General features: G+C 32.2%; 1 protein-coding gene across 4 annotated transcripts in view; it reads left to right on the top strand.

The window, feature by feature from the left end:
• The window catches only part of USP9X (ubiquitin specific peptidase 9 X-linked), a 249,024-nt gene that overhangs the window by 151,189 nt on the left and 70,229 nt on the right, over positions 1 to 27,606 (top strand). For all 4 annotated transcript variants that reach the window (XM_051985022.1, XM_051985020.1, XM_051985023.1 and 1 more), the window contains exons 16-25: positions 4,314 to 4,656; positions 5,674 to 5,769; positions 7,648 to 7,859; positions 15,108 to 15,348; positions 15,575 to 15,724; positions 16,706 to 16,826; positions 21,400 to 21,530; positions 21,780 to 22,058; positions 23,360 to 23,485; positions 23,986 to 24,111. In XM_051985022.1, the coding sequence (XP_051840982.1) occupies positions 4,314 to 4,656; positions 5,674 to 5,769; positions 7,648 to 7,859; positions 15,108 to 15,348; positions 15,575 to 15,724; positions 16,706 to 16,826; positions 21,400 to 21,530; positions 21,780 to 22,058; positions 23,360 to 23,485; positions 23,986 to 24,111 (1,825 nt within the window). The remainder of the gene's footprint in view (positions 1 to 4,313; positions 4,657 to 5,673; positions 5,770 to 7,647; positions 7,860 to 15,107; positions 15,349 to 15,574; positions 15,725 to 16,705; positions 16,827 to 21,399; positions 21,531 to 21,779; positions 22,059 to 23,359; positions 23,486 to 23,985; positions 24,112 to 27,606) is intronic.

The raw sequence follows: 27,606 nt of genomic DNA, 5'->3' as shown, positions 1-27,606 counted from the left end.
TCAGAAAGAAATTATAGCAGTCCCTTTGCTGGCACTGGCAGCAAGGCTTTGTTGTATTACCCTTACTTAGTTCCAGATCACAGTTCTGGGTGGTAGGCAAATTCTACTACCAGGCAGGGAGGAACATTAACACACCAGCCAGAGCTAGCAGCCACCGGGGAGCTGGGACTCATCACAGTACCAGAGCAGAAAAGAGTACTTGTAGGCACTCACAGACCAGCTCTCTACAGGCCAGAAGAATAATAAACACACCTATTCTCAAATTATATTTGTAAAAATTGAAAGTTTACAAACCTCCAGAATTGACTTTGAAAACAGAAAACAAAAATTCTGAAGTACCCCCTCCACTCTGGGAGCAGAGCCCAACTTTAATATAAAACTAAATATCAAGCAATAGACAAAAAATGAGCAAACAAAGGAAGATTATGATCATAGAAAGTTACTGTTTGATAGATCAAAACACAAACTGGGAAGAAAACTATAAACGTCAAAACTTCTATATTCAAAGTCTCTGAGAAGAATGTGTATTGGTTTTAGCCTTAAAAAGAATTCTTCAGAAAGAATGTTAAAAATGAAGTCAGAGAGCCACAGGATAAACTGGGAAAATAAGTGATGATGACAAAATCTTAGAGGGAGAGAGAGGTCAGTTTGGTAAAGGAAGAACAAAAACTGAAAAAAATAATACCTTAAAAAATAGAATGGGCCAAATGCTAAAAGAGGCACAGAAATCTAATGAAGAGTAAAACTCAGTATTGGCTAAATGGAAAAGGAAGCACACATGCCCCAAAGAAAATTAATTCTTTAAAAATTGAAATTAGACAAGTGAAAGCTAGTGACTCTGAGACATCAAGAAGCAAGTATCTTATTGAAAAAATAACTGACCCAAGGGCAGCTAGATGGCTCAGTGGATAGAGCATCAGCCCTGAATTCAGGAGGACCTGAGTTCAAATATGATCTCAGACATTTAACACTTCCTAACTTTGTGACCCTGGGCAAGTCACTTAACCCCAATTGCCTCAGCAAAAAAAAGAAGAAGAAAGAAAAGAAAAGAAAAATAAGATCTGGACAACAACTCAAGGAGAGCTAATTTAAGAATTATTTATCTACCTGAAAACTATGATTAAAAAAGAGACTTAAGTTGTATTTCAAGAAATAATCAAACTGCTTTGATATCTTAAATCCAGAAAATAAACTAAAAATTAAAATAATCTACCTATCATCTCCTCAATGAGATCCCCAAATGAAAACTCCCAGGATATTATAGTCAAATTCCAGGATTCTTCTTAAAGTAGCAAAGGATGGTAATATGATATTCCAAATTGGAAAGAAGGTAGTATTTACAACTAAACATAATCCTAATAATCCTGAGCATAATCCTACAGAGGAGAAAAATAGTTTTTCAGTGAAGCAAGACTTTTTCAAGCATTCCTGATGAAAAGACCTAGAGCTAAAACAGTACTCAAAGAGAAACATAAAAAGGTAAACATCTGGAAATCATTTGGAATTGAGTTGCAGTCCTCCATGGGAAGATACTTTCAATTCTTAAGAATCTTATCATTATTAGGACAATTAGGAGTAGACACAGACAGCATGTGTGTACGCCAATTGTATTGAGGATCCTCTTTAAAAAATAAAATTAAAGTATTGCTGGATAAAGAAGGCTGCATTGGATGAAAGGGGAGAGAATGGTAAATTAAGGCAAATTATCTCACATAAAAGAGGATGAAAGAGTTTTCACAGTAGAATAGAATATGGGAGAGGTGGACAGGAGCCCTTGAAGCTTATTCTCATTAGAATTGGCTCAAAGTGAGAGTTACATATGTATTCTCATAATTAGGTATAGAAATCGGCCCCTTACATGAAAGTAAGAGAGAATGAGGATGGGAGGGCAGTAGTTGCAGAAGCAAAACTTGAAGATGGACAGGGTGAAATTAAGAGAGTAAGATAAATGGGGAAAATAGTCATCATAACTGAAAAAATGTTTATAGCAAATATCTATAAAGTCTGATTTCTCAAATATAAAGAGAACTGAGTCAGATTTATTTAAAAAAAAAAAAAGCCATTTTCCCATTGATAAATGGTCAAAGGACATGAACCAGGCAGTTTCATTAAAATTGCTTAAAACTATAGTCATGAAAAATGACTAAATCAGTTTTGGAGAAATGCAAATTAAAATAATTTTAAAGTCTCACTCATCACCGGTGAGATTGACTACTGGGAAAGAAGAACAATTACAAACATTGGAGGATATGTGGAGAAGTTGAAAAACTAATGTGTACTGTTGTGGGCTTCGTGAACTGATATTTAATCATTTGGTAGAACAGTTTGGAACTATATGCTAAGGCTATAAAAATGCATATTCTTTGACTCAGCTATACCACTGCTAAATATGTATCCCAAAGAGGTAAAAAACAAAAAGGGTCTTTGAATGGTTGCAATGAATTGGACATTTGAGAGGATGCCCATCAATTGGGCAATGCAATGGCTGACAATGTTATGGTATATGATTGTGATGAAATAGTATTTTATTATTATAATGATGAGAAACATACTCTTGGGCAAACCTGGAAAGACTTACATGGACTAATAATACAAAGTGAATTGAGTGACTTGGCTATTTTCAGCAATATAATGATTGAAGACAATTTAAAGGACTTGATAATGAAAAATGTTATCAACCTCCAGAGAAAGACCTAATGGGGTGTGAATACTTTTTTTTTTTTTAGCTTTTTTATTCACTCTTTGTTTTTAGTTTGTTTTCTTTCATAATGTGAAAACATTTTTAGCATGACTACATATGTATATAGATAGATATATATACACACATATCTCTATACATACATACATATATATTTACACACACACACACACACATATATATATATGAAATTATGTAAAATTACTAGCCTTCTCAATGAGATAGGAGGTGGGAAACATAATTTGAAACTCAAAATTTTTTTAAAATCAGTGTTAAAAATTGTTACATGTAATTGGGAAAAAATAAAGTATTAAATATGACTTTAGAAATAAAATAGAAGATGACTATGACCAAAAGAAAAAATGAGTCTTGAATATTATTATTGTTGTTTTTATTATTATTATATAGGCTTTCTGAGTTTAAAATTCTGTGATATCATTTTTTAAAAAAATTCAGTGATTAAGTGGGGAAAAGCTACCCTTGTTTCATGTAGTTTTATATTGCAGGTTTGGAACAGAGAACTTTCCCTGGGGTCTTAGACAAACAAAACCTTTGCCTTTTTGTTGGTGTACAGAATAAGCTTTATTAGATTTAACTGACTTTCTTTTGTGGTTTACAGTTCTTTGAGTGTTGAAATTACAATTAGAAAATGGGCAAAGGAATGGTGGAAGGGAGTGCTTAAGAAGAAAAGAACATTTATGGCAGAGTTCTCCATCACAAAGATATCTTGGTCCATTATTGTCTTTATTGAGATGTCAGATCTATTATGATATTTAGTTCTTAAGAAAAGGTTAAATTATGTACATTCAGTATACTATGTATAGTAGGCCTGGATTTGACAGCTCTTTATTAAACATTGCTGCTTTCTCTATTCTATAAGGCAACATGCATGTTTTTATCTAAGCTTTTAATTATTTGGAAAATTCTCTGAGTGGGATACTTCAAGTCTTTATTGGTTCTATATGAAACAAGACCTTTTTCATTAAAAGCATTAAAAAAAAACAAAAAAGAGGAAAATATTTTCATTGCTCAGTTTCATATTCTTGAATACTTTTTAAGAAGAGAGCACATAAAATAATCAGCCTTGAATATAGTACAGGTATTCAGTAAATGTTAACTGGATTGAAAAAAATTTTTTCTGTCTGAACAGAAGGAATAGTAAAATTTGTTTTAATCTATTCTAGTTTGAATAAATTGCTGTTTCAATTACATTTGAAATGTGATTATGATTGATGTAATAGATAATAAGCAACTAAATAGTATAGTGGATAGAGTGCTGATGTTGGAGTTAGATCCACAGACATATGTAATGGCTGTGTGATCCTGGGCAACTTGTGTAACCTTTCTGTTTTAGTTTTCTCACTTGTGAAATTGGGGTGATTAAAGCACCTGCGTCAAAAAATCATCCAATGAGCTTTTATTTGTAAAGTACTTAGTACTATGCCTAACATATATTAGGTGCCATGTAATTGTTTAGTCCTTTCTGTCCTCATTGCTATACATTCTGCCTGCCTTCTTGCCCTTTACACCCTCTCTTTATATTTAATATTGTTTTTAGTCTAAGGGCATTGTGATGTATGAGATATTAATGCCTAATTTCTTATCTCTTTTCAAGATTTTTATTGAAGGATGGTCAGCTATGGCTATGTGCTCCTCAGGCAAAGCAAATTTGGAAATGTTTAGCTGAAAATGCGGTTTACCTTTGTGATCGTGAAGCCTGTTTTAAGTGGTATTCCAAATTGATGGGAGATGAACCAGACCTAGATCCTGACATTAATAAAGACTTCTTTGAAAATAATGTGCTTCAGCTCGATCCTTCCCTATTAACAGAAAATGGAATGAAATGTTTTGAGCGTTTCTTCAAAGCTGTGAACTGTCGAGAAGGGAAATTAGTAGCAAAAAGGCGAGCCTATATGATGGATGATTTGGAGTTAATTGGTTTAGATTACCTTTGGAGGGTAAGTATAGAATTGTAAGTGAATATAGGATTTAAAACATTTTTTCATCTGCCATAATATTTGCTACATAGCTAAGAAAATAAAATCTTGACAAATATTTTTCCTTAAATTTGTGCCTAAGCTGAGGAGTTATTTTCTTATTTCATTGTTCTTTTCTTTGGACATGCAGTTATTTATTTATTTTTTTTGGTCCCTCCAAATATGCTGTCTTTTATCATAACTTGACAGAAATATCAAAGTTGTTTTCCATTGTTCTCCATTTTTACCCATATGCACTTTTAGATACTTGTCCTTTCCTATCTCCAGTCACTTTTGGAATGGCCATCTTGTTAAGTGTTTTGAAGTATTTAATGCTATATCCAGTTTAATATCAACCATTCTGTATTCTTTATGAAGAAAGTAGATCTTAGAACAGATTTTTATCATTTTTTTCAAGTACTGAAAGTCTAATCTTTAAATTAAAAACTATTTAAGTTACTGTATGATGAAGAAATATAGATGATCTCCTCAAAATTCTAAGTTCTATATAGTTCTTTTCAAACTTACATATATGGTTTCTTATTTGCTCTTCCTTGATTTAAAGTTGATTTGCATTAGTACCTGAACTGAAAATTGACTACTAGGATGTTGGTAATCATGGAAATCATGAAGAGTATAGATGAAAGCACCTTTTTTTCTTAGTTAAACTGTGTCTTTTCTACACTTAAGTTTGGCTCAAATGATTCTCATTTTACATGTTGTTTAAATTCAAGCAAAGTCTGGTAGATTAACCTGCTTGTCAAAGATACTGTAGGTGTAATATTGAGTTAATTATATCTTTTTAATTTTTTCTTAGACTTGTATTTTCTAAGACTATGCTTCTATGAATTTTAATTCTGCCTAGATTTGGTATTACCTTAAAATCAACTTGCCTTTGATCATCAAATATGAAAATACCACAAGAATCATACAGATTTCTAAAATTTAATCAAAATATATGTTTTGAATGTATTAACACTTACATATTTGTGACTCCAGGTTGTGATTCAGGGAAATGATGACATTGCCAGCAGAGCAATTGACCTCCTTAAAGAGATCTATACTAACCTCGGACCAAGGTTGCAAGTGAATCAGGTGAGAATGTTCAGGAAATAAATATTGATATTGGGCAAATTTGTCAAAACTTGCAATTCAGCTTTTTGAAAGCTTTTTTGCTCTTTAATTCTTTATGGTATAATTGGAGGTAGCATGTATAGCGCATAGAGAGCCATTTAAATATTATCTTTGATATATATTACCTATGTGACTTTAGCATGTCACTTACCTACTTAATGCTCTCAGCCAGTGATGTCAAACTGAAATAGAAATAGCTGTGTATTGACTTAGAAAACTACAAATGAATATTATCTGTCTTGTATTGTATTTTTATTTATTAATTTTTTCCCAATTTTTAATCTGGTGAGGAGTATTTCCCACAAATTTGACACCTGCTTTTCCTACAAATTTGAAAACTAGGTAGAACATTCTCTATAGAAATGCAATCATAGGTCTAATCTTTTTTTATATAAATTATTTCTGGTGTTTAGTAAAGAGGTCTGTGTTATCTGTCAAGTTACTGGTCTGTGGAAGTCAGATAAGTAGTAGTATATAAATTAAGAAAGATTTAATACATCTTTCTGCTATGTTACAAAATTGGATATATAAAATTTTTAAACTTATACTTTTATTTTGATTATTTACAGTGTTTCTAAATAAAGCAAATTATTTTTGTTCTTTCACACTTTATTCTTCACTATATAATAAAAAAAGATAGTCAATTAGAATATGCCTTAGACAGTTGTAATAACATTCCTCACTTTTTATACCTCGAGGATACATAAATCCATTTAAGTCTTGAATTCAATGCCATTTTTTATTGGCTATAAATATCAACTTTTAAAAAAGAAAAATATATTAAATGACTAAGGAAAAAAGGCTGTGTCTAGATCCTAGCTTCTTAAACTGAGGTTGTGACCCAATATAGGTCTCATAGCTGAATGTAGGGATCACAAAATTATGATTTCTTATTTGTAAATGTTTGGTCTGTGTACTTTTTTTAATATGCATTATATACCCAGGATCACATAAGCATTTCTCTGGATTTCAAATAGAAAAAGTTTAAGAAACTTTGGTCTGGGTTACAAAACTTCTCAGTTTATCTTTAGTTTCACCAGAAATGTTTTTGTTTCAGCTCTTGTTGACTTATTTTTAATTTAATAGACTATTTTCCTAACTGATGGAACATACTGATTATATTTTAATCTTGGAAAAGTAAATTTTCCATAATGCATGAAAGTCATTAGTTGCAAGTTTTTAGTTTTCTAGGTATAAAAGATGATAGTAGTGATTAGATGAAATGGTAATAATCATTAAACTGTACTTGCCCTAATACCTATCCTAAAAGCTTTTTAAAATAAATTTTTGGTGTGTGTTTTTCTGTCAGCTGCCTCTAACAAAAATGAAATATTGTTTAAAAAGGAATTATGTGCCATTAGATTTCTATTTAGTAAGACATCTAGGAAATAGGACTGACTCAGGAATTTTGAGATTTGGTTCTAACTCCTGGTGTGTAAGCAATTCATTCTGTGACTTTAAAAAAGTCATTTAGGCAAATAAGTGGTAGAGTTAACAGAGTATTGGACTTGAAGTCAAGAAGAGAGTTCAAATTTTGTGTGAGCCTGGGCTAATCACTTAACCTCAGTAAGACTTACCTTACTAGATTATTGTGAGGGTCAAATGGGAAAATACATGTCAAATACACATTTTGTAACCTTAAAACTGTCGTAATAATGCTAGATCTTCCTCCCATCCCACCCCCAAGTTCAATTTTCCATATTATAGAATTAAGGGTGTTTCATTAGCTGACTTTTACAGTACATTCTAATTCTGACATTCCACAACTTTAAATAAATATTTTTTAAAAAATTTCAAGTCAGCAGTTTTAACCAGGCCGATTTGGGCATTTTTCTTTAGGTAGCAATCCATGAAGACTTCATTCAATCCTGCTTTGATCGTTTGAAAGCCTCCTATGATACATTATGTGTTTTGGATGGTGACAAAGACAGTATTAATTGTGCAAGACAGGAAGCAATACGAATGGTGCGAGTGTTGACTGTTTTAAGGGAATACATAAATGAATGTGACAGTGATTATCATGAAGAAAGGACAATTCTACCTATGTCAAGGTTTGTGAGAATATGTGAACTATTAAAATTTTGTAATGATTATTCCTTTTAAAAAATTTTACTAGCTATTTTCAAAAACTTAACCAGAAAAAGGTTAAATTGTATAGTCTTTTATTTTTTCCTTTTTCTCTCCAAATATTTTTGATAAAAGCATTCCTATTTTTTGGTAGCCTAGTTAAGAGAAGTATTTCATCTTCAGTTTTTAGGATTTTTCTAATTAGAATAACTAGAATACATTAAAACTTTTTTTTGTTTCTTTCCTTGACATTTTTTTTTTTTGGGGGGGGGGGGGGAAGAATGAGGAGAGAAGGAGACCTAATTATTTTAGTTAGATTTAAAGTATCAAACTACTTTCCTCCTTTTTTCCCATCCTGCATTAGAGAAAGCCATTCTTTCTCTCTCTCTCTCTCTCTTCCTTCCTCCCTCCTTCCCCTTTCTCTCTCTGCCTCTTTCCCTCTCTCTCTCCTTCCCTCTCTCCCTCATGCACGCACACACATATATTTATCAATTCTATTTCTTGAGGTGAAAAGTATCTTCCTTAAATAGGCCTTTGTATTTATAAGATTAATCCTTTCTATTTGAGTATTTGTAATATTCAGAATAGCTTAATTGTTCAGTTTTCATCAAAGTATTATTATTACTGTACTCAGCTCTCTTGTTCTACAGATCATTTCACTTTTCATTATTTTTCCATGTTTGCATGGTGCTTTTTTTTTTTAAAAATCAACCAGTTCATCATTTCTTATAGCACAGTAGTAGTATATCATAATCATAAACTGCAACTTGTTTGGCCATTCCTCAGTTGATGGAAATTCCCTCAATTTCTAGTTCTTTGCCACTACAAAGAGAGCTGCTATAAATATTTTAGAATATATAAGTTCCTTTGCTTTCTCCATAATCATCTTTGGAAATAGACTTAGTATTGTTGTGCCACAGAGTAATTTAATAATTCTTCAGGCACAATTCCAGATTGCTCTCCCAAATTGTTGGATAAGTTCACAATTCCATCCATGGTGAATTGATGTCCCACTTTTTCTACTTTGCTTGAAATATTTTTCGCTTTCTCCTTAATCATTTTAGCCAATCTTGGAGGTATAAAATAATATCTCAAAGTTATTTTAATTTGCATTTTTCTAATTGATGATGATTTAGAACATTTTTTTTTATTATGGTTTTGATTTCTTCATTGAAAAACTGTTCATATCCTCTGATCATTTGTCAATTGGGGAGTGGTTCATATTCTCATAAATTTGACAGAGTTCTTTGTATATTTCAGTTATAAGATCTTCATCTGAAAAACTATCTATAAAAATTTTCCCCAAATTTCTGCTTTCCTTACAATCTTAGCTACATTTGTTTTATTTGTATAAAATCTTTTAAATTTAACATAACTCAAATTATTTGTTTTACATGAGAATGTTCTCTGTCTAGTGTTTATTCATAAATTATTTTCCTATCCATAAGTCTGATAATTTTCTTAATATATCTCCATTTATGTTTAAGTGGTATATCCATTTTGATCTTAGCACAGAAAATTGTGTAAGATGTTGGTCTATGTCTAATTTCTACCGAAATGAATTCCATTCCCCCCCCACCTCAATTTTTTTTTTTTTACCAAATAGTGAATTCTTATTTCAGAAGCTTAAATATTTCCATTTATCAAATAAACACAGAGTTACATAATACATTTACTACTGTGCATTTTATGTCTACTCTGTTCTACTGATCCACCTTTCTGTTTCTTAGCCAGTATCAGATAGTTTTCACAATTACTGTTTTATTATATAGATTAAGATCTGATACTGCTGTCTCTTCTCATTACATTTTTCCTTAGGTCCTTTAATATTCTTGACCCGTTGTTCTTCCAGATGAATTTTGTTGTTTGGTTTTGTTTTCTTTTTTTTTAGCTCAATAAATTAACTTTTTTTTTTTTTTTTGGCAATTTAATTCAGATGGCATCAGATAAGTAAATTGATTTAAGTAGAATTGCCATTTTTATTACATGGGCTTTTCTCCATCAAAAAAAAAATAATAGCTTTTTCTTTCAGTATTCACCCTTGCAAAATCTTGTGTTTCAGATTTTTCTCCCTACTTTCCCCCAGCTCCCTATCCTAGCTTACAAGTAATCCAATATAGGTTAAACATGTAATTCTTCTGTACATCTTTCCACATTAATCATGCTGCACAAGAAAAATCTTGTCAGAAAGGGGAGAAAATTAGAAAGAAAACAAAAAGTAAACAAAAACAACAAGAATGGCAAAAATACTATGTTTGATCCACATTCAATTCCCAAAGTCCTCTGGGGACAGATGGCTCTCTCCATCACAAGTTTATTGGAATAGGCCCTGAATCTCCCTTCATCGTTGAAAAGGGCCACTTCTCCTGGTTCTGCTCATTTCACTCAGCATCAGTTCATGTAAGTCTCTCCAAACCTCTCTTATTCATCCTGCTGATCATTTCTTACAGAACAATAATATTCCTATACCATAACTTATTCAACCATTCTCCAACTGATGGACATCCACTCAATTTCCAGTTCCTTGCCACTACAAAAAGGCCTGCCAGAAATATTTTTGCATATGTGTAACCTTTTCCCCCTATTTAAGGTCTTTTTGGGATATAAGCCCAGGAGAAACAATGATGGATCAAAGGGTATGCACACCCTTTTTGGGCATAGTTCCAGATTGCTCTCTAAAATGGTTAGATCAGTTTACAACTCCACCAACAATGTATTAGTGTTCCAGTTTTCTCACACTCCTTTCAACATTTATCATTATCTTTTCCTGTCATTTTTACCAGTCTGTGAATTGTATAGTGGTACCTCAGCATTGTCTTAATTTGCATTACTCTGATCAGTAGTGATTTGGAGCACTTTTTCATATGACTAGAAATAGTTTTATTCATATAAAAATTGTTCATATCTTTTGACCATTTATCAATTGAGTAATGACTTTTATTCTTATGGGAGTTAATTCTTTATATATTTTAAAAATGAGGCCTTTTTCAGAACTCTTGTGTGGAAAAAATTTTCCCGTTTTATGCTTCCCTTCTAATCTTGGCTGCAATGGTTTTGTTTGTACAAAAATTTTTTAATTTAATATAATCAAAATTATCCACTTTACATTTCATAATGTTCTCTTGTTCTTCTTTGGCCATAAATTCCTTCCTTCTTTACCTATCTGAGAAGTAAGTTCCATTGTTCTCCTAATTTGGTTGTTGTATCACCCTTTATTTCTCTCTCTCTCTCTCTCTCTCTCTCTCTCTCTCTCTGTCTCTCTCTCTCTCTTTTTTAATAATTTTTTTATTGATGAAACCCATGCCAGGGTAATTTTTTACAGCATTATCCCTTGCACTTGCTTCTGTTCCAATTTTTCCCCTCCCTCCCTCCATCCCCTCCCCCAGATGGCAAGCAGTCCTTTACACGTTGAATAGGTTACAGTATATCCTAGATACAATATATGTGTGCAGAACCGAACAATTTTCTTGTTGCACAGGGAGAATTGGATTCAGAAGGTATAAATAATCCAGGAAGAAAAATAAAAATGCAAGCAGTTTATATTCATTTTCCAGTGTTCTTTCTTTGGGTGTAGCTGCTTCTGTCTATCCTTGATCACTTGAAACTGAATTAGTTCTCTTTGTCGAATCGATCCACTTCCATCAGAATACATCCTCATACAGTATCGTTGTTGAGGTATATAATGACTCCTGGTTCTGCTCATTTCACTTAGCATCAGTTCATGTAAGTCTCTCCAAGCCTCTCTGTATTCATCCTTCTGGTCATTCCTTACAGAACAATAATATTCCATAACGTTTATATACCATAATTTATTCAACCATTCTCCAATTGATGGGCTTCCATTTTCCAGCTTCTAGCCACTACAAACAGGGCTGCCACAAACATTTTGGCACATACAGGTCCCTTTCCCTTCTTTAGTATCTCTTTGGGGTATAAGCCCAGTAGAAACACTGCTGGATCAAAGGGTATGCACAGTTTGATAACTTTTTGAGCATAGTTCCAAATTGCTCTCCAGAATGGCTGGATGTGTTCACAATTCCACCAACAATGTATCAGTGTCCCTGTTTTCCCACATCCCCTCCAACATTCCATATCATCTTTCCCTGTCACTCTAGCCAATCTGACAGGTGTGTAGTGGTATCTCAGAGTTGTCTTAATTTGCATTTCTCTGATTAATAATGATTTGGAGCATATGTCTATAAATAGTTTCAATTTCTTCGTCTGAGAATTGTCTGTTCATATCCTTTGACCATTTATCAATTGGAGAATGGTTTGATTTCTTATAAATTAGAGTCAATTCTCTATATATTTTGGAAATGAGGTCTTTATCAGAACCTTTGATTGTAAAAATGTTTTCCCAGTTTATTGTTTCCCTTCTAATCTTGTCTCACCTTTTATTTCTCAATCATGAACCTATAACACCTTATCTTAGTATAAGGTGTTAATGTTGATTAATGCTTAATTTGCAAGTATTATGTTCATTATGTTCATCTACTTTTTGGGTTCATTTAGGTAGGTATATTTCCAGTTATTTTAATATTGCCTTTGTTTATTGTGGTGTGTTGGTGGGGAGGGCGTTTAAGGTAATTGGAGTTAAGTCACTTGCCCAGGGTCACACAGCTAGGCAATTTAATTGAACACGTGTTAAATATTTGAGGCCACATTTGAACTCGGGTCCTTTTGACTCCAAGGTTGATACTCTAACCATTACACCATCTAGCTGAACCCCATGGTTATTTTTAATAGGGTATCTCTTATTATTTATTCTTGTTGGTATATGGGGGGGCGGTGAGAGATAATGTTGATGATTTATGTGGATTTATTTTATACCCTGCTACTTTGCTAAAATCATTGTTTCAGATAATTTTTAGTTGAATATCTAGGATTTTCCAAGTATGTATCATACTGCCTGCAAAAAAAAGATAACTTTTGTTAATCTATTTCTTTTTCTTCTCATTCTCATTGCCAGTATTTCTAATATAATATTGAATAATGTTGTTCATAATGGGAATCCTTGTTTTCCTAATGATGTCACTGAATTTCTAGCTTATTGTCATTACAAGTAATGCTTGCTGGTGGTCTTAGGTAGATATTTCTTATCCTTTTTAAGGAAAAATCCTTATGTTTTCAAGTGTTTTTTATATATACGTGTGTGTTGTATTTTGTCAAAAATCTTTTATCTGGTGTTATGATCACAAGATTTTGTTACTTTTGCTAAAGATATAATTGATTATGTTAATAGTTTTCCTTGTGTTAAACCATCCCTGCATTGCCGGTATAAATTTCATTTGGTCTATAATTTTCTTCCTCTTTTTTTGTCCTTCATGGTTTAGGTATCAGCAACTTAGTTTCATAAAAGGAGATTGGTAGGACTCATTTTTGCCTGTTATTTCAAATTATTTAATATTGGATCTTTATCAAATTGATTAAATAGATCAAAAGATCTAATATTGCTCTTTAAATATTTGGTAGCATTTACTTGTAAATCCATCTTGTCCTGATACTTTTTTTTTAGGAAGCTCATTTATGGCCTGTTCCATTTCTTTTTTCTATAAAAAAAAGTTTATTTAAATAGTCTTTCTTTATTTGTTAATTTAGTCAATTTATATTTTTGTAAATATTCTTCTATTTCACTTATATTGCTAAATTTCTGGCAATGTAATTGGGCAAAAAGATTTCTAATAATTGCTTTGATTTTATCTTCATTAGTTGTGTAAATTAACCTTTCATTTTTGATAGTACTGATTTTGTACTTCTCCCTTAAAAAAAAATTAGCCGGTAGCTTAAATATTTTGTGTGTTTTTTCTTTTTTAAAAAAACAGTTTCTAATTCAATATTTTTCTTACATTTACTTTTATTCATCTCACCTTCTTGAATTCTTTAAACAAAATTAACTAGAGCTTTATTGTTAGTTCTCTTTGCTCTCTTTCATTGCACTTTTATACAAATTTCAACTGTCTGTTAAATGTTTCTACATCCCTTATTAGTATCTTAAACTTAGCATCTTTTCCTTAATAACTATCCTTTTCTCTCAGTTTCCTTTTTCCTATTTAGGGTTTCATCATGCTCTTGGTAACTTCAATTTAAATTTTATAAATTGCTTTGGAAGCAGTCAGTGATGCAATGGGTAGAGCACTGGACCTGGAGTCAGGAAGACCCAAGTTCAGATTTGTTCTCAGACATTTACTAGCTATGTTACCCTGGGCAAATCATTTAATCTCTCTGTGCCTCAATTTCCTCATCTATAAAATGGGATAAAAACACCACCAACCTCACAGAATTATTGTGAGAATTAGTTGGGATACTTGTAAAGCACTTAAAACATTGCCTGATAGATAGTCAGAGTTTGATAATTGCTTATTTTCTTTCTTCCTCCTATTGCTCTCCATATCTTATCAGTCACGAACTTCAGGTCAATTTTGCTTTGGCAGTATTTCATATTTCTCCGCACCTTTATTTTCTCATTACAATTACTATTCCCTAGTCCAATCCTAAAGTTTTCTTTCCAAGGAGTCTGAGTATTTCTAGATACTTCCTTCTGTAATCTAGTCTTTACTATGGTCACAGAATTCTATCTAATGTATAGTTTAGTTGATGTTTCCTTGTTTTCAGTAGCCTTTGGTTTCCTATTTTCAACCAAAAAAATCCAGACTCTTTAATTTGGCATTGTACTCTAGAGTCCCCAGCTTCTTAAACTGTGAGTCACAACCCTCTCTGGGCTTTCATAATTAAACATAAATTATTATCAATAAATATTTGATTTGTATACCTATTTTATATATCTATATTCCTGGCGTCATGAGAGGAAAAAATTTAAGAATCCTAGTTTTAGCCAAAACTAATCTATACATTGTATCTTGAGTGTAGTATGAGTTTCCTCTAAAGATTAATGTATTCCAAACCTGGTAGCATAAAGATAAACAAAATTATGATATCTATCACTGAATGTTTATGGATGGGATTTATGGATGTGGCACATATCCATATGCCAATGAAACATAATTTTTTTTTTAATATAGTAGTGTCAAATTTTGAGGGGGATATAGTACTGAGAATTTTATTTCCAAGATCCTGAAAATATTTATTGTATTAAGATGTTTCTATCCTATAATTAATCTTGAAATAATAACAGATTTTTCAGATACAATTACTCCCATAGCTAATTGAAAATAACACTGGATAATCTGATGTAACATCTTTATGTGTTTATGTAAACTTTTTCTTTTTTGCAGAGCATTTCGGGGTAAACATATCACTTTGGTAGTTCGTTTTCCTAATCAAGGCCGACAGGTAGAAGACTTGGACATCTGGTCTCATACAAATGACACAATTGGTTCAGTAAGACGTTGCATTCTCAATCGTATTAAAGCTAATAGTGCCCATACAAAAGTAGAGCTTTTTATTGGTGGTGAACTGGTGGATCCTGCAGATGATAGGAAGCTAATTGGACAACTAAACCTAAAAGATAAAACGGTAAGTATATTTAATTTTCAAATTTAGTAAGAAAAATTTGTTTTTGGTTTATTTTTTTAAAAAAAGATTATTCATTTGAATGGCTCCATTTTTGAACACATAACTTGATTTCCAAAACCATGACTTTATCTTAACTTTCTTATTTTTATAGATATAAGCAAATAAGGTCTATTTTCTTTTGGAAATATTTACCTTATCTTTATTTTAATATATAATACATTTCCAGCTAATTACAGCCAAACTTACACAGATAAGTTCCAATATGCCTTCAAGTCCTGATAGTTCTTCTGATTCATCAACTGGTTCTCCTGGTAACCATGGAAATCATTATAGTGATGGTCCCAATCCAGAAGTAGAAAGCTGTTTACCTGGAGTGGTGAGTAAGATATAAACTAATGACACATTTATAAAGTACTGTCTCAAGTTCTCTGCAGAATGCTCAGTATTAAGATACAGCTTGCTTTTAATGATATTAGATTGTGATTGAGACAAGACATGAAATTATTAAGTTAAAGAATTACACAGGTATTCTCTACTTATAGATTATGGGTGTGGTTTAACTTTTTTAAATTGATTGTCAATAGCTTAGAATGTCTTTCATAAAAATAGTAATAAAAATGGTCTGTTTTAAGACCAGTGAAAAATAGGTTTAACCATAATTTAAGTAACTGTTATGATATATCTGTGTGTATAAAGGTACACACTTTTAAAAATATTTGGGCGCTTATTTATTTCATGTCTTCAATTTATGTTACACAGATTGCCTTATAAACTAGAATTTATAATTTTATCAAACAGTGTTCGGTGTTTTATTATGCTAGGAACTCTTCTTTTATCTCGTTGAAGCAATAAGAATTAAGGATTCTCCCATCCTCATTCCTACCTCCACCTTCTATGCCCCCTTCATTCATAGAACAATATCAGTCCAAGCAAGAGGGGATCATTCATGCTGAGTTAGTTTTGTAAATCAGGAAATTTCTGTAGAGAGAGATAATTAATAGTATAATCCAGCAATATAAGGCTATCAGAAGGCAGTACATGAACTGTGAAGGGGACAAGTACAATAGGAGGTATTAAGAAAATGAAAATGTAATCCTTATAGACTGTAAGGGAATAATTTGGAAAGGCGTCACTTTGGATAGGTGATTTTAGCTGAGTCTTGGAATTTTAAAAATGAAATGGGGTGAGTAATTCAGGGCTAAACTGGATAAGAATATGATAGAAGGTTATAAACCATAATTTCTTGGAGAATATATAATAGACTGAGACATTTTAAAAATCTGTATTTGGTCCATTTGTTAAATGGTTTTGGTTTGAGTATCTAGGATACTAATGTTTTTGTGTTATTTTATTTTAGATAATGTCAATGCATCCCAGATATATTTCTTTCCTTTGGCAAGTTGCAGACTTGGGTAGCAGTCTAAACATGCCACCCCTAAGAGATGGAGCTAGAGTACTTATGAAACTTATGCCACCAGGTAAGAAAATTTATAAATGACTTTTGGTTAAATAAAATACTTGTTTGGGGAACGTTCCATATGTGTAGTGACACACAGGTGGCAAATGTGTTATGTATTAATGAAACTTCTCTTTGAGAGATTACAGCATTGTCTTGATCATCAAAGCTACTATTGAGTTTTTCAGTCCTTATTCTCATTCATCTTTGTAGGATTTGGTACCATCAATCACTGTTTCCTTCTGTTTATTCTCTTCTTTCTCTTTGCTCCTCCATATCTGTCATCTTCACAGACCTTTTCAGTCTCTTCCAGATTTCTAAATATTTCTGAAAAGATTTCTTCTTGGCTTCCTTCTTTTCTTTGTATAAGCATTTCCTTTCAACAATCACATATTACTCCCAAATCCATATCTCAGCTCTGATCTCTTTCCAAATGTTATAGTGATTTTAGCAATAAATCTCCTCATATTTCAAACTTAACTCTTTTTGTCATTGGCACTACCATTCATACACTATTCCATTTTCAAAATGCTTACACTATATTTGACTCTTCTATTTACTTCACTTTAATGACCATTGCCCATGCAACATTTTTGCACCCTTATCCTTGCCTAGCACTTATTTAAGGCCTTTTATGCATTCTCAATACCTTACCTTTTCAGCTTTACCTCATAATAATAGTATTATTTTAGATTATTTAATATCTTACAATTATATGTATTAATAACCTAATAATTCCAAGATAATAAAATATATTAATGTCATTCCCCTCTCTATATATTATGCTTTAAACGCAATATTTATTTTATACCCCATATTTTCTAGTTTTTGTTATCTTATTTTTACTTTCCCCTATATCCATTTTATTCTTCAAATACTTTAAAGACTTTGTTCAAATGTTCTCTAGCAGTAAGCATTCCTTGATCTCTTTTTATCCATTCACATATTCATACCTTTACTTATCATTTCCCAAATCACACTGCTCTTAGCTGTACCTTCCCAAAATAATTTTTTGTTTGTAGTTATTTGACTATGTTCCTTATCTTCCTGTATAGGGAGAGGTTATGTCTCATCTAAACTTTTTAGCTTCCCTTTCGCTTAGCTGGGCTTTGCAGATAATAGGCACTATGCAATGTAAATGTTTGTTGAATTGATTTCACTCCAAGACTTTTGGCACTAATATTGGGATATAGGGTTGCATTGACTGGGGGGGGGGGGGAGGGGACGACAAAAAACTTTAATACCAAATTGCTAAGACATAATTTATCATGGAAGTCATCATCAATAACATTTCAATTTTTAAGGTTTATTTATTGAAATGCACCTTATCAATATCTCATTTAATCCTCACAACAATTCTGAGAGATAGGTGCTGTTATTATTCTTTTGAGATGAGGCAACTGAGGAAGTCAGGTTAAGATATTTAACTTTTGTTAAGTATCCAAGGTCATGCATGTAGTATCTGAGACCCAAACCTTCTTGATTTCAAGTCAAATACTTCATCTATTAACTCACCTAGCTGTCTCAAAATAATACAAATAAATGTTTCCTATAATATGCTTTAGTATTTCACTTTTATAATTCGGAGGTAACATTAAAGATCGATATGATAAGTTTTTATCAGGTTTTTTAGCTTCCTCAAATAATGGACCCATTTTCTGTGTACTCTGGAGGAATATGAGCAATGAAATATCTGACCAGGTGTTAATTTATGTCTTTGAGCCTTTACAGAGGAAACTCTCAACTTTTATTGAAAAAGATCAACTGGGTTATGTTTTAACCTTTATATTTGTAGTTTTTTATTTTTTATTTTTTTTACAAAGCCAAGAAATCAGTTTCCTATGACAGCATGGTACTACTCTTTTTCATTATGATGTTCTTTGTTTCCCCTCTCTCTCTCTCTCTCTCTCTCTCTCCCTCTCTCCATTTGGGGTAAAGTGACTTGCCTAGGGTCATACAGCTAGGAAGTGTTAAGTGTCTGAGGTCACATTTGAACTCAGGTCCTCCTGACTTCAGGGCTGGTACTCTATCCACTGTGCCACCTAGCTGCCCTATATGATGTTCTTTCTTGAAAAATTATTTGGTTTCTGAATTTTTTGAGCCTCCTCTTAGTTTGCCTTTTCATCTTCCCTGCTTTCAATCTACATTGTGCTTCATATCCCTATATAGGGACAAAGTAAATATTTTTTTTTAATAGCTTGTTGCTGAATACTAAAACCCTTATTGTGTTTTTCTTAATGAGAAAAGTAATTTTTTCCTTACTTTTTTAGTTTCTTCCCTTTGAATTTTCCTCCCAGAGTGAATATATATCTTATTTATACATTATACATTTTTTCTATTCTAATAGCACATTACTAAAAGTGGTTTCAGATAGTGATAGAGGCAGAAAAGATAGCTTTTGAAACTTTTCTGAAGAACTTATGTCATTTTCACTGGACAGCCCTTTTCAGTTTGTTTTTTTTTAATTTGCGTTTTAAACTGTATGTCTTTGCATTTTTATGTTACTTATATTTTAATTCAAGAGGATATGTAATGTCCAATGGCAAAAATTAGGTAGGATTTTAAAAACAAAACAAAAGGAGTTTATATTTGATCCTGTTGGCAATAGGAAGCCACTGAGTTGATTGATTAGGGGAGTAACTTGGTCATGGGACATTACTTTGGCAGCAATAGGTAGAATAGACTGGAATAGACTGACTAGAGGCAGAAAGACCATTTCAAGAATTTTTTGTAATTAGTCTTAAGTGATGGGAATCTGAAGTAATGTGTTAACTGTGAATAGAGAGAAGTGTTTGAATGCAAGAAATGTGACGTTTAGAAGCAATGAGATTTGGCAACTCATTAGTATGTGGAGTGAGGAATTGAAGAAAATATCAAAATCACAAATATATGATGCTGGAGTGATGCAAGTACAGAATTTGGGAAGTTTGGAAGAGAGGAAGGTTTAAAATTTTAAAAATAAAAGTTCTGCTTTAGCCATATTTAGTTTAATATATATCCAGGACATTCAGTTTAGAAAAAATGTCTCATATGCATTTGGTGATCTGGAACTAAAGCCTAGCATATATATTGGGGCTATATATATGTAGAACTAAGATTTATCTGCCTGTATTTAAACCTATAGTCTGTAGAAGATGTTTAAAGAAATCTAGTGAGAGTTCAAAGAAGAAATGAAAGAATGATGAGTGATCATTATTATTACCACTTGCCTTATGTTTTATTCACCAATATCAAAAAACTAATATTTTCTTGTGATTGTAGCCATGATGTTACCATAGCTTGGAAGTTTGTTTGCAAATTTAATTTTAATGCTACCAATTAATTATTGATAAACCATGTTTGACGCCTTTGCTAACCTACAAGCCACAGTTTAATGCTTATATTGCTTGTGTTATGAAAAGTTTATGTAAATGTACCATATTGGTGGAACCTTAGATTGTTATATAGAGTGATGTCTAAATAGTGTGTTAAGCTTTGATTTTCTGCTTTAAAAGTTTTTTAGAAAGCATAAAATGAAATTTCTTGGATAGTTAACTTTGACAATCCTTCCCCTTCTTCCCCCCCCCCCCCCCCCCCGCCTTGTTTTTTCTTACTCCATAGATAAATAATATAAAAACTGTCATCTGGCTGGAGTAATCTAGAATGTTTTCTGTAGACTAGATTGTCCTCATGCTTAGAAAGTAGAAATAAGCTCAAGGAAATGATTTAGAACAGCAATTGCAGGAAAATTTTTGATTTTTTTTTTCTTCAGATAGTTATATTGACACAATAGCTCTCTAGTTATCTATCTCATTAGCTATGTACAAACTTGTATTTTTTTTCCTTTCAGTGTAATAAGTGGCTTGCACTTTATTTTGATTGCTATGTAATAGAGAATATGGTTTATAATGTGAGTGTAGCAACAGTACAGAAGTATTTATATTGCTTGTTAAATGTTGAATAATCTTTGTTGTTGGCTAGTTATTATTATGTGGGTATTTGAACTATGTTGCTTTCAGACAGAAACCCCCAACCTTTTTTTTTTTTTTTTGAGGAGGAACTACTTTATTTTTATTCGTTAAGGATGGAAAAGCAAGGACATAGATGGGGTAGAAGGGAGAATGGAGATGGTACCTGAAAATTATAGTTAGAAGATTGAGAATCCTTGTGTTACTAATGTCTTCAGTAAGTTTGGAAAACTTGTGGTGTGGTTCTGTTTTGTTTTGTTTTGGGGTTTTGTTTACAATCACATGGATACCTAGAGAAAAACAGTAATGTTTATATCTTATTTTGGTATTTGCACTGTTCTTTACAAATATTGTATTTGATTCTTACCACAACTCTGTGAGGTAGGCATTATTATCTCTATTTTACTGATAATAGAAACTAAAGCTGAGGGAACTTAAGTGACTTGACTAGCAGCATTGAGGTTTCTTGGCTCTAAGTCTAACATTTTATCCACCATAGCAAAGTTGCCTGTCAGACATAACTCTTTACCAACAAATAATTTGACCGGTAAATTTTGAATTTAGTAGTTTGAGTCATGATTTTTAACCTTACAATTTGATGCTAAATATTTAAATTAAATCTGTTCATAATACTTTTTAAATTTTCAGATAATACTACAGTTGAAAAACTAAGAGCTATTTGCTTAGATCATGCAAAACTTGGAGAAAGCAGCCTCAGTCCATCTCTTGACTCACTTTTCTTTGGTCCCTCTGCCTCACAAGTGCTATATCTAACAGAGGTTTGTAATAGTTTTCTTCTTTTCTTCTTAAACTTTTTTTTTCTTTGCCTTTTGTATGATAGTATAATTTAGAAAATTAGTAATGAAAACCTGTTTGTAAAAAAAAATCAGACAATTGAAGAGATTTGTAAAGATATTTTAGCACTTAGCTCCTAACTAGATATAGATATAGATAGATAAATATAGATATGTGTGTATGTATATATTACATATATATATATATATATATATATGCTTTTTCCTTTTCAGGTAGTTTATGCCTTGTTGATGCCTGCCAATGCACCTCTGGGTGAAGATGCCAGTGATTTTCAGTATAATTTCTTAAAAAGTGGTGGTTTGCCTCTTGTCCTGAGCATGCTAACTAGAAATAACTTCCTGCCAAATGCAGATATGGAAACTCGAAGGGGTGCCTACCTTAATGCTCTTAAAATCGCCAAATTATTGCTGACTGCCGTTGGCTATGGCCATGTTCGAGCTGTAGCAGAAGCTTGTCAACCAGTTGCAGAAGGCACAAATCCCATGTCACCGGTAAAAAGATAACAATGAATTGTACTGTTTTCCTTAACTTGCTGGCCATATAAATAATTCAGAATTTACTCATGAAAATGTTTAAAGATTTTTTAAAAAGTTTTTTTTTACATGTAACCAGTGTTCTGCCAGGTTTTATCTAGCTTTACAATACTTTTGGTCCAGATTGAAAACCATTATATGATTCTTGTACTGATTTAAGATCTAAGACAAACAGTGAAGTTTTTCCACTGCTTAAAGTAACCACTGCTTAAAATGTGATACATGCCTTGAACCAGACCAATGCTGGTATTGTTCGTCCTAAGAAAGGTTGGTTCTACCAACTAAACTCTTTATGGTACATCTCTACTTTTGATTCATTCTAACCCCATGTTTTGTCTTTGTTCTCATTCTGGGATATTTCTCCAAAAATCTTCTAGACATCCAAAAGATTGACTCCATAAAAGTTCTCTCTTCAATCTGTTCCCTTCTCTTCCTTCCCACTACTTCCTACTTCCAAGCCAACCAATTCTCCAAAACCCATGATCCACAGATACTAGACTTGAATATCTTTTGCATTGTACTTTCTGAGCTTCTTTAGAGAGAACTGGCAGGGTATTCTTTACTGATATGATCTCATCACCAATGTTGCTGGATGAATTTATAATGTATATAGGAAAAACTTTTCTCATTTTCTGTTTTCCCAAAGAATTATTATTCAGAAATCTTGAGGGGGAAAATATAAATATGGCAGTTTCCTCTGATAAATGTCATGATCCAATAGATCTTAATAGTATGGAGGTTACCTTCATAGGATAGGGTCAACAAGTCATCTAGTTCAGCCCATACTTTCCCAAGGTCATTTAGGTAGCGAATAGCAATAATTTGAATCCAAGATCTTTGACTCCAGAACCAGTGCACTTTTTACTATTTTATGTTACCACTCTGACTTTTAAAGACATGTATGTTCATATGACTCATGCCAGGGCTATATAAGCTCTGACAAGCTCTTGGAAAGACTTTAAATAGGAGACCTGGTAATAGATTTTGTGTCTTTTATCCAGGGACCAGTCAGGCTATATTTAGAGTTTTGCTGCAGATTAGTTTTTTTGGTTATAGCAACTCTTAAAGTTTTTCTATCAAATATAGAAGATTTGACAATATTAGCTATATATGCAAAGGAAATTAAAAATCTTTTAAATGTCTTGAATATGCAGTAACTTTTTACTTGTCGATTTCAATTGTAAGTCTGACTCCTAAAACTTTTTTCCATAGATGTGGTTTAGGTTTTCATTTTGTGGGACTTTTTTTTCCCTCAACAGATAAATCAGGCTACTCATGATCAAGCAGTGGTGCTACAGAATGCCCTTCAGAACATTCCTAATCCAACATCTGAATGTATGCTTAGAAATGTGGCAATTCGCCTTGCCCAGCAGATATCTGATGAGGTTAGTATTAGCCTTAAATAGCATTTAGTTTCTGGTTTAAGGAAATAGTTTTATTGGAGGAAAGAAAGTGGCCAAGTAATTTACTTTAATTTTCTATTATTTTTCTTTTGTATACTGACTCTAGAAAACTAAAGCATTTACCAAATCTTTTGGTTGAATTTCTCCAAATTCTGATTTTGCTTTTTCTCTTTTGTTTCTTCTTTAAGTTCAGTAGAATGGATAAACTACTGCTTTGAATATTGTTGGTAACATTTCATACTGTTCCTATAGCAAGCCCAGGCTTTGCAGATTTTTTTCATTAAACTATTTTTTTTTCCTATTCTAAATATATGAGGAGTTATTAGGATAATATATCAAGTGCCACAAGGGAATATATAGAAGCATTAAGTTCCTCCGTGCTTTGCAATTATGTATTCTATTAAAAGAAAATGGATTTATTCCAGTAATTCCACTTTGATAACCTTGTAAACTATTTTACTATTTTTTCTGTTTCTTTACAGGCATCAAAATATATCCCTGATATTTGTGTCATTCGAGCTGTACAAAAAATTGTCTGGGCATCAGGGTGTGGGTCAGTACAACTGGTGTTTAGTTCAAATGATGATATTAGTAAAATTTATGAAAAGGTAAGATTAAACAAATATATTTATTTAAAATAAGACAATTACTTTTATAGGATATAGTTTTTTTTTAAGGCATTTTTGTATTTTTAAATGACCAGTTATTATTGATAGATTAATTGTATATTTGGTTATCATGTGTTGACCGTAGTTCTTAGTATAATTATTTCCAGGACTCTATTATGAAGGACTCCTTTTTGGAGGGGAACTTTTAAGGTGGTATTCTCCCAAATAAAATGGGTGTGTTTGTTTTTAGTTAGTTCACAAACTTTAATTGTACAAATGTGATCTTAAGATTTTTCATGCTTTTCATACAACTGTGTGGCTGGAGAAGATTGTTAACAACAACAACAAAATTCCCCTCTTTCCTTCTTACACCTTGAGTGAAAATGCCCTTAGTGACATATAGTTTGTTTTCATAAAGATTTTGTAGAGGTGAAAACTATCTAATAGCTCACTCTTTTAAAATGTTCAGGAATTTCTTCAAAACCTGCTATGGATTAGCTTGATGGTTGGTCCATAGTATCTAGTGCATCCTCAAGAAGGTTAAGTATAAAAAAACAACATCAGATTTGATCATTTAGAGTTTCTTGGTACCTTAGAACAAGCAGTTTTCATTGAGAAATGAGATTAAATAAGGGGTGAGATCAGATTGTAAAAGGTTAAGAGCTTGGAGAAGTGAATGTACAAATTGAAAAAGCAGTGTATCCAGTGACTTCATTTAGAAGTACATGAAGAACAGAAAAGTATTGTGAGAATAAGTTTGGTAAGACATGATTAGCGATAGAACAAGTCAATCAAGGCATTTGAGAAAAGTTGAATTGATTAACCATAGATCAGATCAAGAATGGGAGAAAAAATTGAATGAGAGCAGAATAATATACCATAAGAAAGTACTGAGGGATGGATGGATGGATTGTCACAGTGAGTATGAAGAATCTGAAAGTAGATAAGTGTGGTAGAATGATCTGGAATTAGTATATAACAGTTAGCCTGGTTTGAATAATTTAGAACAGCAATTCTAGGAAATGATAGAAATTCCATCCACAGTAGAAAACATGAACAAGCAGGGTTCAAGTGGGGTTGAATAAAAATAAATAAAAGAGTGAACCTGACAGATACTATATAAATACCTATTCTCTTTGATTTTTCTCTTTCCATTCGGAATTGGTGATTGAATTGTAGAGGAATAGAGATAATAAAAATGTAATAGTAATTTGTTAGCCATAACGATGGTGTAATGGCTAACAAATAAATTTTTAATGTCTACCATCTCAAAGAGGTATAGTTGCCAGGCAAGGACTATAGATTTTAAGCTTCAGTCACTCATTCTACCCATTTCTTTTGATCTTTTTGAACCACTTGGGTTGAAAGTAGTGCAATCTTAATAGGACCTCTCTGATAGGGTCAGAAAGTATTGTCAGTGTTTCTTCTCTTCCCCAAGTGTTTGGTAGCCTATTTTTTTCAGTTATCTTGAACTAATGTTTTGATTCCCTCAGTTGTTACTTCTAACACAAACATACGTATGTAGCACATAACATTATATGTATGGTTAGTCAAGTTTTTTTCTGTCAGTTTAATTAGTGGTGTTTATGTGTAAGAAAAATACATCTGGGGTTGTGATATTAAGAATCTAGATATAGTGGTTCTGCTGTCATTGATGAGGAATATTTTGTTTTATAAATCTCAACAGATGTTTTTTTACAGTTTTCATGTTAATTCCAGTTTCATCATTAAATGAAGTTGGCATGAACTGGCTTAATTTGGCTTAAATTCTTGCTAAGTTTAATACAAATTTATTATTTCCTCTTTTGCTTTTCATTTATATCTAAAACCAAAATAGTCATAATCTATACAATCATCTTCCATATCTTACTAAATTTTCTTTCATATGTATTACTTTTTAAATTGGTCTTGGCCTTTAGGACCATTTCTTCCTGCATGGCAAAGAAACCTGACATCTGACAAAGGTAGTTTCTAGGTTTCTATGGTGGTTTTTTGTTGTTGTTTTGCTTCCATGTTATAGAGATCCATTTTTCACAGTTAAACTCCATTAGAAACAGCCCTAATTTGCTGTCTGTTTTGTCCACTTCCTATTTTTAGGTATCAAGCACTTATATAAATAGATCATCTTCTTAGTAATTACACTTTGGTTCTTTTTATTTTGATTTCTCATTTAAGTAGTTGATAATATATATTAATATAGATGCATGGTTCAAAAAGGAACAAAAAAAATCATTTAAAATGCATGTCTGACCATGTTACTTCCCTATTCAGTAACTTCCAATGATTCCCTGTTACCTTCAGTATAAAATATAAAACCTTGTTTGGACCTCAAAATCCTTCATAACTTGTCTCTCTCCTACCTTTCTAGTCTTTTTATAACTTAGTCACCTGTATGTAAATCTGTGATAAAGTGATACTGGTTTCCTTGCTTAAGATACTCCATCTTCTATTCTTCATTTTCATTGAGTATCCACATGCTTAAAATTTTATTCTTTCTCATCACTGCCTCCCAATATCTCTGGATTCTTTCAGATTTCAGGCAAAAACCCAAATTCTTCAAGAATCATTTCCAGATTCCCCTCAGTGCTAGAGGTTTTTCTCTGTTGGTTATCTCCAAGGTATCCTGTATATATTTTATATAGTTATTTGCAAGTGGTCTGTCCCATTAAACTGTGAGCTCCTTTAGGACAGAGACTGCCTTTTGCCTTTCTTTGTACACTTAGCTCTTAGTACCTACTACATAGTAGGTACTTAATAAATGCTGGTTGTGTGACTAGCTTTTTAATGTCTTTTAAGCTAAAAAAAAAAAAAAGTTTCTGTTTGTGTGTGTGTGTGTGTGTGTGGCTGTTTGGAGCTCACTATGTCCACTCTTTCTCCAACTCTCTTCTTAACGTATTTTTGATCCATAATTGTGTGACTTATATTTTGTGTACTGATATTTGAGCTTGTGGTTTGTTAGCCCTGGAGTCTATTTTACAGCATTTTCTCCCCACAGTTTTCCTCTATACCTTTTTTTTTTTTTTTTTTTTTGCATTAGTCATTGAGTAATAAGTTATATGTTGGTCTAAATAGAATAGAACCAAATTGAAATCAAGTATTTCTTCAAATGGTGTTTTCTGTTGCTTTTGGTCACACAGCGAAACAAGTCTGACCAACTTTTTCATTTATCTTTCCAAAGAGAACCATCATTCTTTCTGCTGCAGTTTGCTTTTGTCTCATTTTCATTTATAGCAAGAATATTGATGTGATTTATTTCCTCTAATAGCTCGTCATTTTGATGGAACCTAGATAATTATCTTGATTTAGAACCACTTAGTATTTTTTTGTTTTTTTAATGTTTGCCATGGCCAAAAATTTCATGCATAAGAAACCTATCATTCTAATGAGAAACAGGCACACTTTTTTTTCCTATTATCATCCTTGCAACCTTTACAGCATGATAGAACCTACCTGAAATTTTATGTTCTGGTGTTCATAAAGACTACAAAATGCACT

The sequence above is a fragment of the Antechinus flavipes genome, chromosome 3, assembly GCF_016432865.1.
Source record: "Antechinus flavipes isolate AdamAnt ecotype Samford, QLD, Australia chromosome 3, AdamAnt_v2, whole genome shotgun sequence".
Classification (NCBI taxonomy): domain Eukaryota; kingdom Metazoa; phylum Chordata; class Mammalia; order Dasyuromorphia; family Dasyuridae; genus Antechinus; species Antechinus flavipes.
Note: the sequence above shows the minus strand (reverse complement) of the source record. Positions and strands in the feature narration are given on the sequence as shown.